Source organism: Poecilia formosa, unplaced genomic scaffold, assembly GCF_000485575.1.
Source record: "Poecilia formosa unplaced genomic scaffold, Poecilia_formosa-5.1.2 Scaffold78, whole genome shotgun sequence".
Taxonomy (NCBI): domain Eukaryota; kingdom Metazoa; phylum Chordata; class Actinopteri; order Cyprinodontiformes; family Poeciliidae; genus Poecilia; species Poecilia formosa.
This window is the reverse complement of record NW_006800017.1, coordinates 1,861,728-1,876,700: the sequence shown is the minus strand read 5'-3', so window position 1 is coordinate 1,876,700 and position 14,973 is coordinate 1,861,728. Positions and strand designations below refer to the sequence as shown.

Sequence of the window (14,973 nt, the reverse complement as noted above, 5' to 3'; positions counted from 1 at the left end):
GCCGGCTCCTCAAATGGATTAACACAGTGTTGCATTCTCTTTAGTTTTCTCTGGTCTGTAATGGAGACTTGAATTTAACGCACCATTTCAACCAAAGGTTTTGAATGTGCAAAGCGTTATTTAACAATATGAGGTGTTTAGTTTGTTTTTTACATTGTATTTTCATACATTTTATGCTAGGGGTGCCCAATTCTAGTTTCTGCAACTTTAGATGCGTTCCTTCTCTAACACACCTGGATCATTTACTCATTATAAGGCTCTACAGAACTGAGTTGCTGCTAATGAGGGAAGTCAACCTTTTGTCTGGGGTGTGTTTTAGCAGGCATGCATCTAAAAGTTGCAGTCTGAAGGACTGCACCTGGGCACTCCTGATTTGTATCGTCTTTTTAATGTGGCCCGTTGAGGGTGGCCAATATGCTGAAGTGGCCCTCAGTGAAATTGAGTTTGACACCCCTGGCTTAGTCCCTTTCATAAATTAAATCATAATTTAGAAACTGTTTTTTGTATTTTCTTTAATTTATGTCTGTTTGAGTTTATATTTGTTTGATCATATGAAAGTGTGACAAGATAGCAAAGGCAGCTGGAAGTCATTGGGTAACAATACCAATCTAAAATGTGATATAAAGTTTAAAAACAAAGATGAATGGTACAGTCTCATCACGCTTTGAGTGCCAAAATGAAAATACTCAAACGGTAGAAATGAGAATATTTTAAGGTGCTGAATTTTAATTGATCTAAAATGTTAATGTTTCTGGTGCCAACCATGAAAAATATCATAAATGAATTGATAGATGAATAGATGGTAAAAGAGCTGTAGCTTATATTTTTTATTATTTAAAACCCAGCATGTAAAATGCACGTCAAAGCCATCGTTTTAAATGCATTCACAGTGATTATAAAACTGAAGTTTTATTTTTTGAATCGCGTGTGCAAACAGCGTCCTACGTTGTCATGGTAATTCTCGCGAGAATTGGGAACCTTGATAAGTTTGAAAGTTTTAGTTTATGCTTGGTCGTTTGTTGCATAAAACAAAATACATAGCCTACTACTTGCCATTAAAAAATATTATAGAATTACTATTGATTGGTTTTTTACCGAACATGTAGATGTTAAACGTAATAACCAACTTGGTTTATTTTTACCGAACATGTAGATGTTAAACGTAATAACCAACTTGGTTTATTTTTACCGAACATGTAGATGTTAAACGTAATTACCAACTGCAGTCGAAACGTGGCTTCCGCATCCGTTAAGTGAGACTTCGCGGGTCAAGAGTATTTTATATATCAAGATATCAACCTGCGGTTTTGAATGCATATTATGCTTTGTAGTTGTTGTACGTTCATTTCCTATCGTGAGAACCAAACGCTAAGCGGTATATTTAACTTTGTTACGAGAGAAGTTTATCTCCGAGGAAACATGTCGCTGCTTTCTGCGGTAGAGGAGGCTATCAAGACCTATAAGGCCGAACAAGTCAGGCTTAACCACAGCATTCAATTTCACCGAGAAATTTTACATAGTCTGTAAGTAGCAAAATATTCCAATGCTTAGTGGCCAATATCATTGCAATATCATTAGCAATTTAAAGAAATTCAATTTTGACATAGCAAAGGTTAAAGTCTCGCATTTGCCGACGGTAGCGTGTCCGGCGCTGTGGCTTAGTTGGTTAAAGCGCCTGTCTAGTAAACAGGAGATCCTGGGTTCGAATCCCAGCAGTGCCTTTTGATGCAGTTTTGTCTCTGTGAAACGATTCAGGCTTCTACTTCATTATTTCTGCTATCGCTGCATACTCAGTATCAAGAGATAATAAAACTCAGAATTGTCATGTTAGCTGTTTAGTCAGACCAAAACTACTTTAGGCTGCAATTTCCCTCAATACGGGACCAGAGATGAGCTTTTCGCGAATGCTACATTAATTTCCAATTTTATTCTGTTGTGTCATAAAACCGCAACATACAATGAAAAGGCTCATCTGATGAATGTCATTTTGAATTCAGCAGAAAAAATAATAATTTGTCCTTAACTTAATCTGACTTTTACTTTATTATATGATGACAAATAGTGAATAATTTTTGATAATATTCTGACATATCTCTCTCATTATAAAAGCTAGTACTTTCTTCAAAAACACGCAGCACTGAGTAAGTAGCTTAGTAAAGGACTATGAAAATGGTATAGCCTTCAATATACTAATATATTGCTTTTGATGTTTCTGCTTGTTAATTCCTTACTTTGCTTTCTTCTTCTTTAAGGAAAAATGTACTGCTTAGTAACTTGTTTATTCCCCCCTCAGGATACCACAACCAGAAGCAGGCTCTGAAGAAACTGAATTAGCAGACAATGCTGCTGCAGGTAACGTGGCATGATGAATCTGACTGTATTTAAAATTTTTTTTTTCTGAAATCATAGATTTAATTTACAGACTAATGAATGACAAATCGCTGTGAGCATTTTAAAGCAGAAATATTTTATTTTGCATCCACTTTTCTCTCCTTTTGAAAACACGTCATTTATATTATGATATCCATAAGGAGTAATTACTGAAATCACTAAATTGTGACGGCATGCTGCTCTCAGATGCAGAGTCCTCGCCAGGGGAGAAAGAAGACATAGAACTGCTTGAGCAAGCACTGGAAAAAGCTCTTCGGGTCCGCACTGGCTCAGAGGTCTCTAAGCAAGACTCCGGCAAAAGAAAACTATCCACAACTAAAGCAACAGAACGCATGCCAGCTCTATCAGCAGTGACTAAACATGATCAACCAACCATCAAGTCAAGTAAAAAATCTGCCAGCCTTCACGGAAAAGGGCCCAAAAAGCCAAGTGTTTCACATAGCTCAAGGCCTTCAGCGGGCCACAAACCAGCACAGTCCAAAAACAGAACCCAACACCATCCCTCCTCAGCTGCTCGGGCCGGGCATCACCAGCAGACTGTCTTGGCAGGATTTAAATCTCCTGATCAAATCACAGCCTCGCTCTCGACAAACAAGACGGTCAGAAGCAATATGCCCCGAGACGATGGGCTGAGCAAATCTGTATCTGTCCCCATGCCTTCTTCAGATGACATGTCCTTTTCAGGGACAGATGGACCTGGGGTCGGCAGTTTGCATCAACACAACGGGTAGGTTTAGCACAAATGAGCTGTGGAAATAATCATGCTTTTATTTGCAATTAAAGAGATATGTGTATTTTCTTCTACTTTACTTTTGGGCAGGGGGCTTTCTGAGGAAATTGCAAAATGGAAATCTTTAAGGAGCAAACAAAACAGGTTGCTAAGTATAGTGTTTGTTTTTGTTTATATAAGATTATTACAAAGTGCAGATTTAATATTTTGATTCTGACATTTCCTCCTTTATATTAACTTTAGATTGTGGGACAAAGTCATTGCCTTACAGAGGAATCCAGAGCCTGGGAGAAGTCGCTTCATGCAGAGAATAAGGACAACGGTAATCTTCTGCTTTGAAATATATATATTTAATTTCCAGTATATTTCTTTTCAAAATTGGTTAATTAACTTTCAAATACTCAACTGTCTAGGGTTATGTTCTGCTAAAAAAAAAATCACCAAAGTCTTCATCTTATCCAGCACTATTTTGTCTGTTTCCATTCTACAGACTTATCTGGTTTTGTTAAAGTAAATTAATAGAGAACATTGTATTATTTTACATTGGCTTGTCATAGAAAATCCCATTAAAATCCTGTAAAGTTTCTTCTTATTAAGTGCCCTGATGTGGAAAGTTGCAGGGGTTGTCAATACTTTTCCAAGGCACTGTACAGTCTCCATTCAGTCCCTTGTTGCTGTCTATTGCTCTGACCCTTTTAGTTTCCTAGTGATTGGCCAAGTGGAAGTCCAAATGAGACCAGGTTCCAGCTCCACAGACTAACCGACCAGGCATTCAACCTTGCACACGTTTGCCAGACCGAGAATATTCTTGCCAGTGAGGTGCCAGAAATGGACACTGGACTTCCTGGTAAGAACCGTGAACTGAGTTGTACATGGAGACAATCAAAACTAAGAACGCAACAATCAATAGAAGTGTTGACATGCGAAAGGAGTCATGAACATGTGGAAGCAAAAGTTGGCAGATTATTTATCAGCTATTTTTGATTGATATATGATCATGTTTTTTCTTTTTCTTTTCTTTTCTTTGCCAAAAATACATTTGGGACTTTTCTGTAATTATTTCGACTATTACAAGGTGGTAATAACCTGCAAGCAGAGTGCTAATTGCAGAGCTACCCCATCCCACCTTGTTGTGCAGTACTTTTGGCAAGTAACACCAGTTTTTAATTATCTCCCTCAACAGGTGGTAAGCAGACCAAGTCCCATTCCAGCCTGACACCTGAAGGGCTGCAGCTGGCAGCTGCAGAGCTCCACGTTCTGGCAGATAAAGTGAAGCGAGGTAAAACTTTTATATGACCAAAAAGCAAGATTAAATTGCAGTCTCTCTTAGATATTGTGGGCCAGTTTTAATTTAATTGTATAGCTATCACCCTGTCAGTCCAGACTGTGCTTTGCAACTATGTCACTTGACTTTCTCTGCATTTTTTCATGCTGGAACCAGAAACATCATTGTTCATATTGAGAATTTATGTGATGGATAAAGAAATGATGAGTAACACTAAACTGTAGCTAAAAACTGCATGTACAGTTAATACCAGATATTTATATGAAGTATTTAAAAAGAAAACTTTTTTTGTTTGCCTGTAATTAAATTTGACTTTTTAGACTCATTTTAATTTGGTACAGGTTAAATAAAAAAATAATTGTTCTTCCAAATGCCAGGGCAATGGAAGTCTTTTTTATTTTATTTTATTTTATTTTTTTTACATTTTTGTAACTTTCCTTCAGACATATTGAAATTACAATGCCCTGATATAACTTTAGAAATCCCAGTTGATGTGGATGTTGAAGCATTGTAAGCTTTTCATACAAATAACAAAAAGCTTCAAAAGACAGCAGTAGCTAAGTCCATCCATCCATCCATTTTCTTTACACCCTTGTCCCTAGTGGGTCAGGAGGGGTGTTGGTGCCTAAATAAAATCCGGTGCATGTACATTTTTGCAAGGCACTGAGTAAGGAACAGTTTCCAGTACCTCCAGTGATACAGTTACCATCTAAATAATCGCATACCTCCTGAAAGTGATCAGATCACTTTCAGTGAGGGGCATTTGTTTATGTGTCTGTGTTAAATTTCAAACGTAACGTGAGCATATTGGCAAAGCCAGTGTGAGAGAAAAGTTTCCAGTTAATTCTAGGACCTCACACTTTTTTCTTTGCCAAATCGAGCTGAATGTGTGCATTAGACCTCACACCGAGGGGCCATCCAGTGTTTTGTTTCATATTGTTTCACAGTGATTTATCTGGTTTCATTTTACGATCCGGATGTTTTTGATGACTGTAGCGTGCTATCGAGCTAATGTGGGTGTCCGTCTTAGCATGTGGAAAATGAAAACAGAGCCTCGGTGAAACCTCAGCGTCAGATCAGTACTTTGCTTGGCCTCATCCACGATCTCCTTCCTCCGTGACAGCAAGATTTTTAAGCCACCTCCCTCAGCGTGGTTCGGCGAAGTCCCAGTTATTTAAAGCGGCGACTACAGAGCAGAAAAACGTCTTGGGGTATGGTTGCTGACACTCTAAAAATAACCTGGTTTTCCGTCAGAGTGGAAGGCATGGGATCGATGGAGGCCAAAGGGAGGCTGTCTTTGCCCGTCTGAGGCAGCCGGCCTGTTTGCAGATGGAGCGGCTTCACCTCTGCCCCTGACCGTAACCTACAGCACACAGCAGGAGCTACAACAGCTGGAGGAGCTGCGCATGAGAGTGGCACTGCTGCAGCAAGAGACTTACTTTGAACAGGTAAGGACTACCTGAAAAATGGTAAATCAGATTGCGAACTCTACTTTCTTCATTAGTGTCCAAACATGCTTTTGCTGACTCTGGTTCTGTGTGCCAGGCTCTCTTGGACTCTCTGTCCTCTCAGTTCTCATCCATCAGACCTGGACCTGGATGTCCCAGTCCAAGTATGCTCAGAGACATGTACTCCCTGCTGGGTGAGGGAGGGGAGCGTTTTGCTGCCATTGTCCAGGACTCTGAGCATGAATGACAGCTGAGGTGGTCACACTGAGAGTAAACGAAAAAAGCTTAGCAACAGGTATGGGTACATGAGGCACCTATTAGCATACGGGAGTGCATTGAAAACCCAATAGTCACTTCAAGTTGAAAGATTAGTTGAACCGCCGCATAATAAAACAGGGGTAAATCATACTGAAGTCTCTATTAAAGTTACTCCAGTAAATTAAAATCTATATTTGTGTGAACTCTGATTGATGATCTGTCTGTAATACATCTGAGCTCCTCCTTAGCTCCTGTGAGACTGTGACTGATTAATGTTGTTTTTGATTTTTTTTTTTTAAATACCACCAGCTATGAATGAATATATGGACATATACAGTTAATGTTACAGTTAATGTTATTTTTTATATTCAATTTTTTCCCCTAAATGCATGCCTTTAATAATAAATTGTTTAACACATTTTGTCGCATTCCATTTCCAAATTTAAATGTATTTTATCCTGCTGACTATGAATAAAGTTCACTGCAACAAATTGCCTCCAGCAGTCACCTAATTAGCAAATAGGTGTATATTCTAATCTTAGTCTAAATAAATATAGCTGTTTTGCAAAAAGCTTTGGAAAATTTTTAGAACATAGTAAAAAACAACATTAATTTTACTATGATTATGTTATAAAATATACACAGAATCTGTGACAAGACTTGAAGATTGTTGGTCTGACACCGGATTTTATTTTGGGGTATTAGTGTAAAGGGATGGAGAATAGAAATTAACTACATGTTTTTGCATTTTTGTTGGTTAAAAATGCTGATAACCATTCGTCATCTTCCTTCCACTTCACAGTGGTGTGCTACTCCGTCGATCTCATAAAATCCCGATACAGTGGAAGGCTATGGTTGTTGAAGGTGCATGATGGCATTTGCTGGGGCATTTTAGTTACCCATTGTGCCAGCAGGTAACACTCAATATTAGGAATGACCACAAAGTGACAGATGTTACTCAGGGCAGTGTGTCAAAATAAACCTGGGTCTGGGTTTATTTGATACAGTATGTATTTAAAATATTAGTATTTGCGGAGTTTTTGAGTCGTGAGTTGGACCTGCATCACTTCCATTTTTGTTTCAGTTCAGTCAGTGCAAGAGGTAAGGCAGGAAGCTCCGCCTTTACGCTTCATGTTTCACCATATGCTTTTGATTTCCACAGTGGAGTTTACATGCAAACATACACATACTCAGCACATATGGGTCCATCTCTATATGTTTGATTAAAAAAAAAACAAAACCCTGTTTTCTTGCCCATCTCAACTGTGATGCGAGGGCGTACGTGAGATGTAAGGGCTGGGTCTAAAAATGCTCGAGCCCACAGATGACGAGTGGACTGCAGGGGCCACGGCAGACTCGGCGACAGGTGGCGCTGGGTTCACACAGCAGGGCGTGGGTGTCTGAGCTCTGCTGCACACACAAACATAAGGGACACGCACAACCGGAGCCAGGCTGAGTCACAGAGACGATGTGCTCATGGACCCAGCTCTCTGCACTCTGCAAGCTGGAAATGGCATGTTTCCCCGAGGACAGGAACCGAAATAAGATTAAAGAAAGATTACTATTTCAGTCTCAGATAGCCTGTTGCTTTTGAAGCAAAAGGCCATGCAATAACTCAATTGACTAATGCTGAGTTAGAAAAGACATTATTAGGTAAAACTTCGACAAATATAGCACAGAGCTGCCTCTCGATAAACCCTCGGATCACTATTAGAGAGGAGATATGCAGGGAAGCGTCTCTGAGATCACGTCAACGCCACACACGGGTCCCTCTGGGAGCGGCGCCTACGCAGCTCAGCCTTCCTGCGACCTGTATACATCAGCGGCTCTGCTGTCACCAGCAGAGCTCCTCCACTCCCCGCCAGCGTGGCCCAGCCCTGCCCAGGTTACCCATCTTTCACAGTTTTTTTTTTTTTTTTCTTTTTTTTCTCACGCTCCTTTTTGGTCTCATTACAGGGAGGTCTAAACAGTTTTACTTTCAAAGGAAGATACTTACTGGAAAACTGCCTCTGGATCTCAGTCATATTCCCACACTTGGATGAATTAGCTCATAAATTCCTTCCTATGTTTTACTTTTTTCCCCCCTTCCTTTTTTATTTGAAGTGAAAGAGTTCAAGTGCGAATCCAGAGAAACAAAAACCGGGCTAGAAAGAATCCACTTCTCTCCTTCAATTGCCTCTTGCTTTTAAACTCTTTTTTTCCCCCTTCTGCCTCTGCTGTTCACAAACACATTCTTCACTTTCTCTCTTTTATTTGTCTTTGGCTCATAAATACGTCTTTTGCTCAGTGAGCTGTTTGTTAACTCTGTTTTGTTTTGTTCCCCTCAACAATCAGCCAGCTTAATCCTGCTTTTTCACTCTGGTAACCTAACAACAATTGTCCCCACAAATAACCGCGCTTGTCATTTACAGAGGAATACAAAGTATTTGTTCATTTGTTTTGTGCATGCCTTTAATTATCGGGAGTTGATTTGCTGCCAAGCTGAGGTCCTGTTAATGAAGCCATGGGGTTAAAAATGTAATTAAACTGGCTGTTATTTTTTCCATTACTCATTTACTGGGCCTTGGAAAGTATTCATGCCCCTTGGACTTTTCCAGATTGTGTCTAGTAAATCTGGAACCATACACCTTAAAGTTCTGACTTGTTTTAAGAAAGTGCGAAGCAACTATAGAGTTGACATAAAATATGATTCAGTTTAATTAAATGCGTTTAGAAATTTCAAATTAGTCAATTGACGCCTAATGGCTTAAATAGACATCAACCGGACATCTCTTGCTTCTTGAAAGTCTCAAAAGCTTCTTTAGTTCTGATCACAGGTAAGAGTATCATCAAAGGTTTGTTACAATAGTGGAAAAAATACTTTGTAAGACAAGCATAAGGAGTTATATTTGCAGTTTAACTCAAGTTATATAAAATAAAAGAAATAGGTCTAGTCAGGTGACCAGGATTTGACCAAATCCCACACATAAGCCCCAACACTCCATAGCAAGAATGAAACATGATGGTGGCAGCATTATGCTGTGGGATGCTGGTGCCTCCAGGAAGTTTTCAAAAGGGCTGGGTAGATGAGGGCCATCTCTATGAGAATAAGTCCACCAAAAGCCATTAAAGAATTTCAGGAGTTTTATAGGATGGGTGTGTGTGATAAGTGGACATTGAAATGTTTTTGTAAAGGACAAAATATTATGTGTTAATATATGAAATATTGCAACAGATTAGTAGGTTGTCATCTCCTTTAGACGTGTAATAAATGATTGATTTTGCATATAAAATTGTCCTTTTGGCCACTGGGGGGGCTGCGTCATGCTTTGGGGAGGCTTTTCTTCAGTAAGATTGATGAAACACATGGCAGCCATGGAATAAACCTATTAGACGATGCAAAAAACCTGAAGTCAGGCTGGAGGTTCACCGTCCAAAAGGAACCCTAAATACACAGGAATGACTGAGATCATGGTCTATTCATGTGTCATATTGGCCTAGTCAAAGTCTGGACCTTATTTTAATTGAGAAAATGTGTTGACTTGAAAACTGTTGATCACACTTTCTCTTTACCGAGTCTGACTTGAGTTTAAGCTTTTTTTTTCTTTTCTTTTTTTTCTTTTTTTGCTACATTAATCTGGGAGAGAGATTTCCAAAACGCCTTGCAGCTGTAGCTGCTGCAAAAAGTTATTTTTTAAGGTATTGAGTGCAGTGAATATAAATACATGCCACAATTTTCAGTCTGTAAAAAACAATTTGAGAGCCACGTACGAATGTAATTCCACTTAACCATTATGTACTGCTTTGTGGTCTATAATTAAATCCTAAAAAATACATTGAACTTGTATTAGTAGCATTACAAACAAACAAACAAACAAAAAACTGTGACAAAGTTCAAAAATTTATAAATACTTTTCCAGGGCATGGTATGTTTTCATAGGCTCCTATGTTCTTTTTTGCATACATAAACTCTAAACCTTTACTTGTTTTCCTGATCCATAATTATTTCCATAAATCACTGAGACATAAAAAAAAAAAAAAAAATGCTTCGCCTCCATCTTCAAGCCCATAATGCCTCCAGATAAAGACAGAAATCCAGATGTGTACCCCGCATTTACTCTTTCCGTGCATTTCAGCCACAGAAAAGGAAGCTGTCTAGGCTGATGTTGTTTTCACAGAAAAGCGACTCGGGCATACTGAGAGATTAACTACAACCAGGTTGCCTTTCATTCAGAAAGAGCTGACTGAAAGAGCTGGCGTTTACTGTGTGTGGGGGTGGGAAATTACAGGGGGCTGCCTGTTTTTAATCACGACCATGGCCGTGCATTGAATTTTGCCTGATTTGATGCGATTTATCTTTTTTGTTGTTTACAAGCATGTAATGAAGTGTAGATGGTTGCTGAAGTTGGAATTTCTCAATTTTTCCACTTCCCCCCTTGGAGATTAAATGTGGTGCATATGTGCAGTACTAGTTCTTCTAAGTGGAAATGAGAATTTCCCTCTCTACTTCCAGTGTTTTTCAGCAGGAGGCATTTTAATTCCCAATGGGAGGGTTGTATTCTGTGAAGAAAAAAAAAACCAAAACTGTAAAAGACTGTTATAGAGGTGCAATGATGGGAAACTGAGGAAAGGAGGGAGATGTAAAGTCTTCTCCCCTCCCCCTTCCTATGCTTCCCCATTGTCCTCCCTTCTTCAGGGTTTGATGTCACTCAAAATAAGCCAATCGTACCTCGTGGACTTCCTATTCCAGTCTTTGCTCCTCCTATTCCCTCAGTCGTTTAAATATATTCTGTGGCACTACTATGTGCAGAGTGTACAATGTGCTGTCGAAGAACCAGCAGCCTGTGTAGAGCGTTACCGCCAGCGAGGAAAGAAGAGAGGAGGGAACGCGTGAGTGGATTTCAGTGCTCAATAGAAGCCTTTATTTGACATGCTCCAGAGATTGCAGCTCAAGTAATTTCCTCCGTCTCGCACAAACCTTCTCTTTGCTGATTTTCTGTTTTTCCTTTATCTCCTGTTTCTCCAGGCTGGTGCCTAGGATCAGCGTTTCTGATTCAATTGGGATTGGCTTGCTCCCACATTTAAGATGGGCTGCACAACCGGACAATTTGCTTGCCAACCACAACCCCAGGTAAACTCTGGTCAGGAGAGTTTGTCTCTGGAGGCTGGTGGTGCTAAAGTCCCTGAAGTTCTCTCCTCCCTGGAGCGTCTGTCTCAAGCTACTGGAGGCATGGAAAAGTCGTGGTACCGCTGCATCTTTCCCTTCGGCATCATCTCGTTGGTCATAGGGATTGCAGGAACAGGGGTGACCTACACTTACAACGACCTGCCACAAACTAAAGTTGTATCAGTGGTGCTACTTGTCATGGGAGTTGTGCTACTGCTGATGGCGGGTGCTTGCTGGACTCTCCACAAAAAGAAGAGAAGGAAAAAGAAAGAGGGAGAATCTCTGACATCTGAGCAGTGTCCCCTATGAAGCACATAAAGGAAAGCAATTAGAAGAACCTAAAAACAGAGACTGGCCAAGAGTTTGTCTTTGCTCAAGGAATAGCTGAAAAACCCGTCACATTACTTTCAACCAATGCCAAATCCCCTCTTTTATATATCACGGAGTTGAGAGACAGCTCAGGTAAAGAAATTAGAGTCAAAGGACAGGCGTTGTTGTCTAGAGAAGGTTTTGGGATCACAATTCCTGAAATTCTCTTTGGTCATCAAGCAGCAGGTGCCTCTTGCCAAAACAACTATGGCGGGGACACACAAAAACACACGGTTTGTGTGTTTACAAGCATGGAGAGACCCTTTGAGCTTTAATGTGTTGACACCCAACACGCTTTGCAGTACTGCTGCTGCCGTCACGGGGAACGTCAGTCGCAGCATTCCTCTCATCGGGACAGGTGACTCTCCAAGAGGTTAGAAGTGGGCCAAAGACTGCAACCTGACACCCAGCTGAAAGAGCAGCATGCCCGTGTCACCCGCCAACGTCATTCGCTCGTCCTGTGACACTGCAGCAATGTCCGAGGGGCTTTTTATACGCCACAGGAGAGTGGAACTTGAGTCCGCCAGTATCTTTGGTGGCATGTGTGCCGATGGTGACCCGGGCAGGGCAGAGGACTGGTAAACTGGTCTCAGATCAATATTTGGTTGAGAGATTTCTTTAGAAAGACCTGAGGAAATGAAAATTTTGCACACATGCCCATCTCCGAGTCCATGCTTTCAGCGGCCTTTTGTAGCTTTGCGTGGGGGCTGACATTGACTTTCTGACTGACTGATTGCCTTTCTGTCAAGTGCGGGTATTTACACCCAGCTTTGTGTCTGTGTGAGGGATACTTATTGAAGGACACTGCCTGGGGGAAGCATGCCGCTGCAGGGGCACTTTGACTCATCCTGCTCCTCCATCACCCCTCCCTGCCTTGAGGATGCACTAATGGAAAAAATCTCTGTCACATTCCCCCATTTCTATCTGAACTTCAAAAAAAAAGAAAAATCTGCTATTTCTTCTTTCACCCAGCAAATGTCTCCCCCATAGTTGATGGGCAGTAAGTTTGTCAGAGTAGAGTACAAAGCTGCTCACTATTGAGCACTGAGTAATGTTTTGGTTCTGATCATCTCTGGGGTTTCCCTTTCCCACACGTTTTCCTTCAGAGATGGACTGCTTGTGAATAGGGGCATTCAGTGAATGCGTGTGATGCACAAGGCTATTTTGTTGGTGTCTTAAACACTCCTTGTCGTGACTGAATGTTATGTGAGCTGAAACAAAACATGAAATCAGAGAAGGAATGTGTGTAATGTACACATAGATAGAGTGAAGGGAATATGCTCTACTTGTCTCCACATGAATGACTCAGCTGGCTCTGCAGGATCTCTAAGAACTTTTATTGATCAAAACCGCATTGATCCTGGCTTGGAGTTCAGAGACGCTCGCCGGGGAGAGCGTGGCTATACATGCACGTTGAGCAGTTAGCTTACAAAGCCACAGACCATCTCAAGCTTCAGCTTACTAATTGTAAAATGGCTTTTGCCTTCCTGTCTGCTTTCGGGAACTGCCTGTTCTAATGGTTTGGAGCTCATTGCTTTGTGTTTTGTGCTGATGTTAGCCACACTCTTGGTTGTTTAAACAGCAGCAACTGAGGGTTGAACAATAGTGGTAATGAGCAGCAGGGTCTTGGAAGTCACTGCTTTCGAAATGTATGTGGGAACAGAGAGGAATGCCTGCGGCTAGATTAGGATCAGTCATCCTGAAAAGAATGTAATCATTTAACAAGGAGATATGTTGCACCACTGGAGGTTACAGTGATGATTTCTGCTGTACTGGAGCGTAGCAGCTCATCTCTGAATCTACTCTCGCTGCCGCGAGATGAGATTTAACAATTTCCAAAAATATTCTTACAGTAACCATTAATTTCCTTCACTTCATATGTCAGTTTGATTTTGTTTTTTTACATTTGTGCTCAGATCAGTGGTGTCCTTTAAGCTCAGAGACAAAGCAGAAGCTCTGAAATGACATTACATTGGACAACCTAACAAGATGCCTGCCTCTGCATTTTGTGTGTGAGCTACTTTTACATCTGCTCACTTTATGGAGCCCCTTAGAAAAACATCATTTGGAGATCCTTTGTTGTCTTTTATACATAAATACTCAGTGTTTAAATTAAAGTAAATACTAAACATATGATCTGGAAACCTCCTGCCTTATATATGTTGATTTTTTTAAAGCTGTTGACTTAGAGGAGCAGAAAGAAAGAGTGAAATTTTTGATGGGTAATTGTCTTGGGGAATGTAGTGCTTGCAAAAAATAGAAACAACTGAGGTACACAGTCTTATATTTTTGCCTTGGCTCGTATATCATTGCAGTTTTTACATGTACAGCACACACTGACTATATTTTGTTCGGATAGATATACCTAAATTTACATTTTTAAGCTATATTGTGCCAGTACAAGTTGGTGGGCGTTGACCAGATTTTATTATTATTTTTGTCTGAGACATGAAGTGATTTCTCCTCTGCCTTCTGAATTTTTAAAGAGAAAGTCTACCTCTTTCTGCTGCAGGGACTAATGTCCCTCTCCTAGTAGACAGCTAAGCTGTCAGTCTGTTTGCTGTTGTTTACTTCACTAAATATGTTGCTTACTGTGCCCTCCAATTTTTGGTGCTGTATATAGAATTTTTTTTTATTAATTGTATTATGTATTTCTATCTTTATGTTAATGTTCTCTTTCTGTTTCTATTGCATTAAATAAATGTTTATGCTTTGTGTCTTGAAGAAAACATGTTTTGTATTTCTTGATTGATAAAGTTGTTTCTTTGTGAACAAACCGGGTGGGGCTAAAAACAGTGTGGACATATTACAAATTACAGTTGTTTCCTAAAGTATAAAAACGTTTTTGCAGAACCCACCTCAACTTCACACATAGCTGTAATATCTGTGTTAAGCAGACCTTTTGTCATGTACTGCTTTTGTCGGACTGGATTAACGGCAGAAATATGCAGTCATTTGGTAGGAAATCAGACTGGCCAGTGTCAGGCAGAATAAATAGCTCCCCCTACTGGCAGGCCACCCTCAGACATATTGTAACTGCTGCTAATATAAATGAACAGCAATCATACACAGTCAGAAGTTAACATCACCATGGCTGTGAGTGTTGTAACATAGTATGATGCATGTAAACCACACTATCTCCAGGATGTAACTGCAAGGATTTTTAAAATCAGTCTCTTTTTGCAAAGGTTTGGATTTTTCTTAAGGAAATTTCAGGATCTGATTTATGGACACAAACTCAATACACTTACACCCACACTAATAGTTAGAGGTCTCTCGTTGAGTTGACCTTACACTTTTTATAGCCTTCGACAAGATTCTCCAATTCTGAATGGGTAGCGTTAAT

General features: G+C 40.2%; 1 protein-coding gene and 1 non-coding gene across 2 annotated transcripts; both read left to right on the top strand.

Moving 5' to 3' along the window:
• The first annotated feature begins 1,163 nt into the window (after positions 1 to 1,163).
• On the top strand, positions 1,164 to 12,569 carry tedc2 (tubulin epsilon and delta complex 2). The gene is made up of 10 exons (XM_007556380.2): positions 1,164 to 1,523; positions 2,294 to 2,352; positions 2,578 to 3,118; positions 3,212 to 3,265; positions 3,365 to 3,443; positions 3,821 to 3,968; positions 4,305 to 4,400; positions 5,661 to 5,854; positions 5,952 to 10,981; positions 11,118 to 12,569. The coding sequence occupies exons 1-9, from the start codon at positions 1,312 to 1,314 to the stop codon at positions 6,099 to 6,101; spliced, it is 1,533 nt and encodes a 510-aa protein (XP_007556442.1). The 5' UTR covers positions 1,164 to 1,311; the 3' UTR covers positions 6,102 to 10,981; positions 11,118 to 12,569.
• trnat-agu (transfer RNA threonine (anticodon AGU)) lies at positions 1,648 to 1,721 on the top strand. Its single transcript has one exon. It is a non-coding gene; the product is annotated as a tRNA-Thr (tRNA).
• Positions 12,570 to 14,973: the final 2,404 nt, after the last annotated feature.

Excerpts from the sequence above, each read along its gene's own strand:
- tedc2 (XM_007556380.2), top strand. The coding sequence starts at position 1,312 with ATGCATATTATGCTTTGTAGTTGTTGTACGTTCATTTCCTATCGTGAG. Across the intron at positions 2,353-2,577 it reads AGCAGACAATGCTGCTGCAG|ATGCAGAGTCCTCGCCAGGG; the intron begins GTAACGTGGCAT and ends TGCTGCTCTCAG. Across the intron at positions 3,119-3,211 it reads AGTTTGCATCAACACAACGG|GGGGCTTTCTGAGGAAATTG; the intron begins GTAGGTTTAGCA and ends ACTTTTGGGCAG.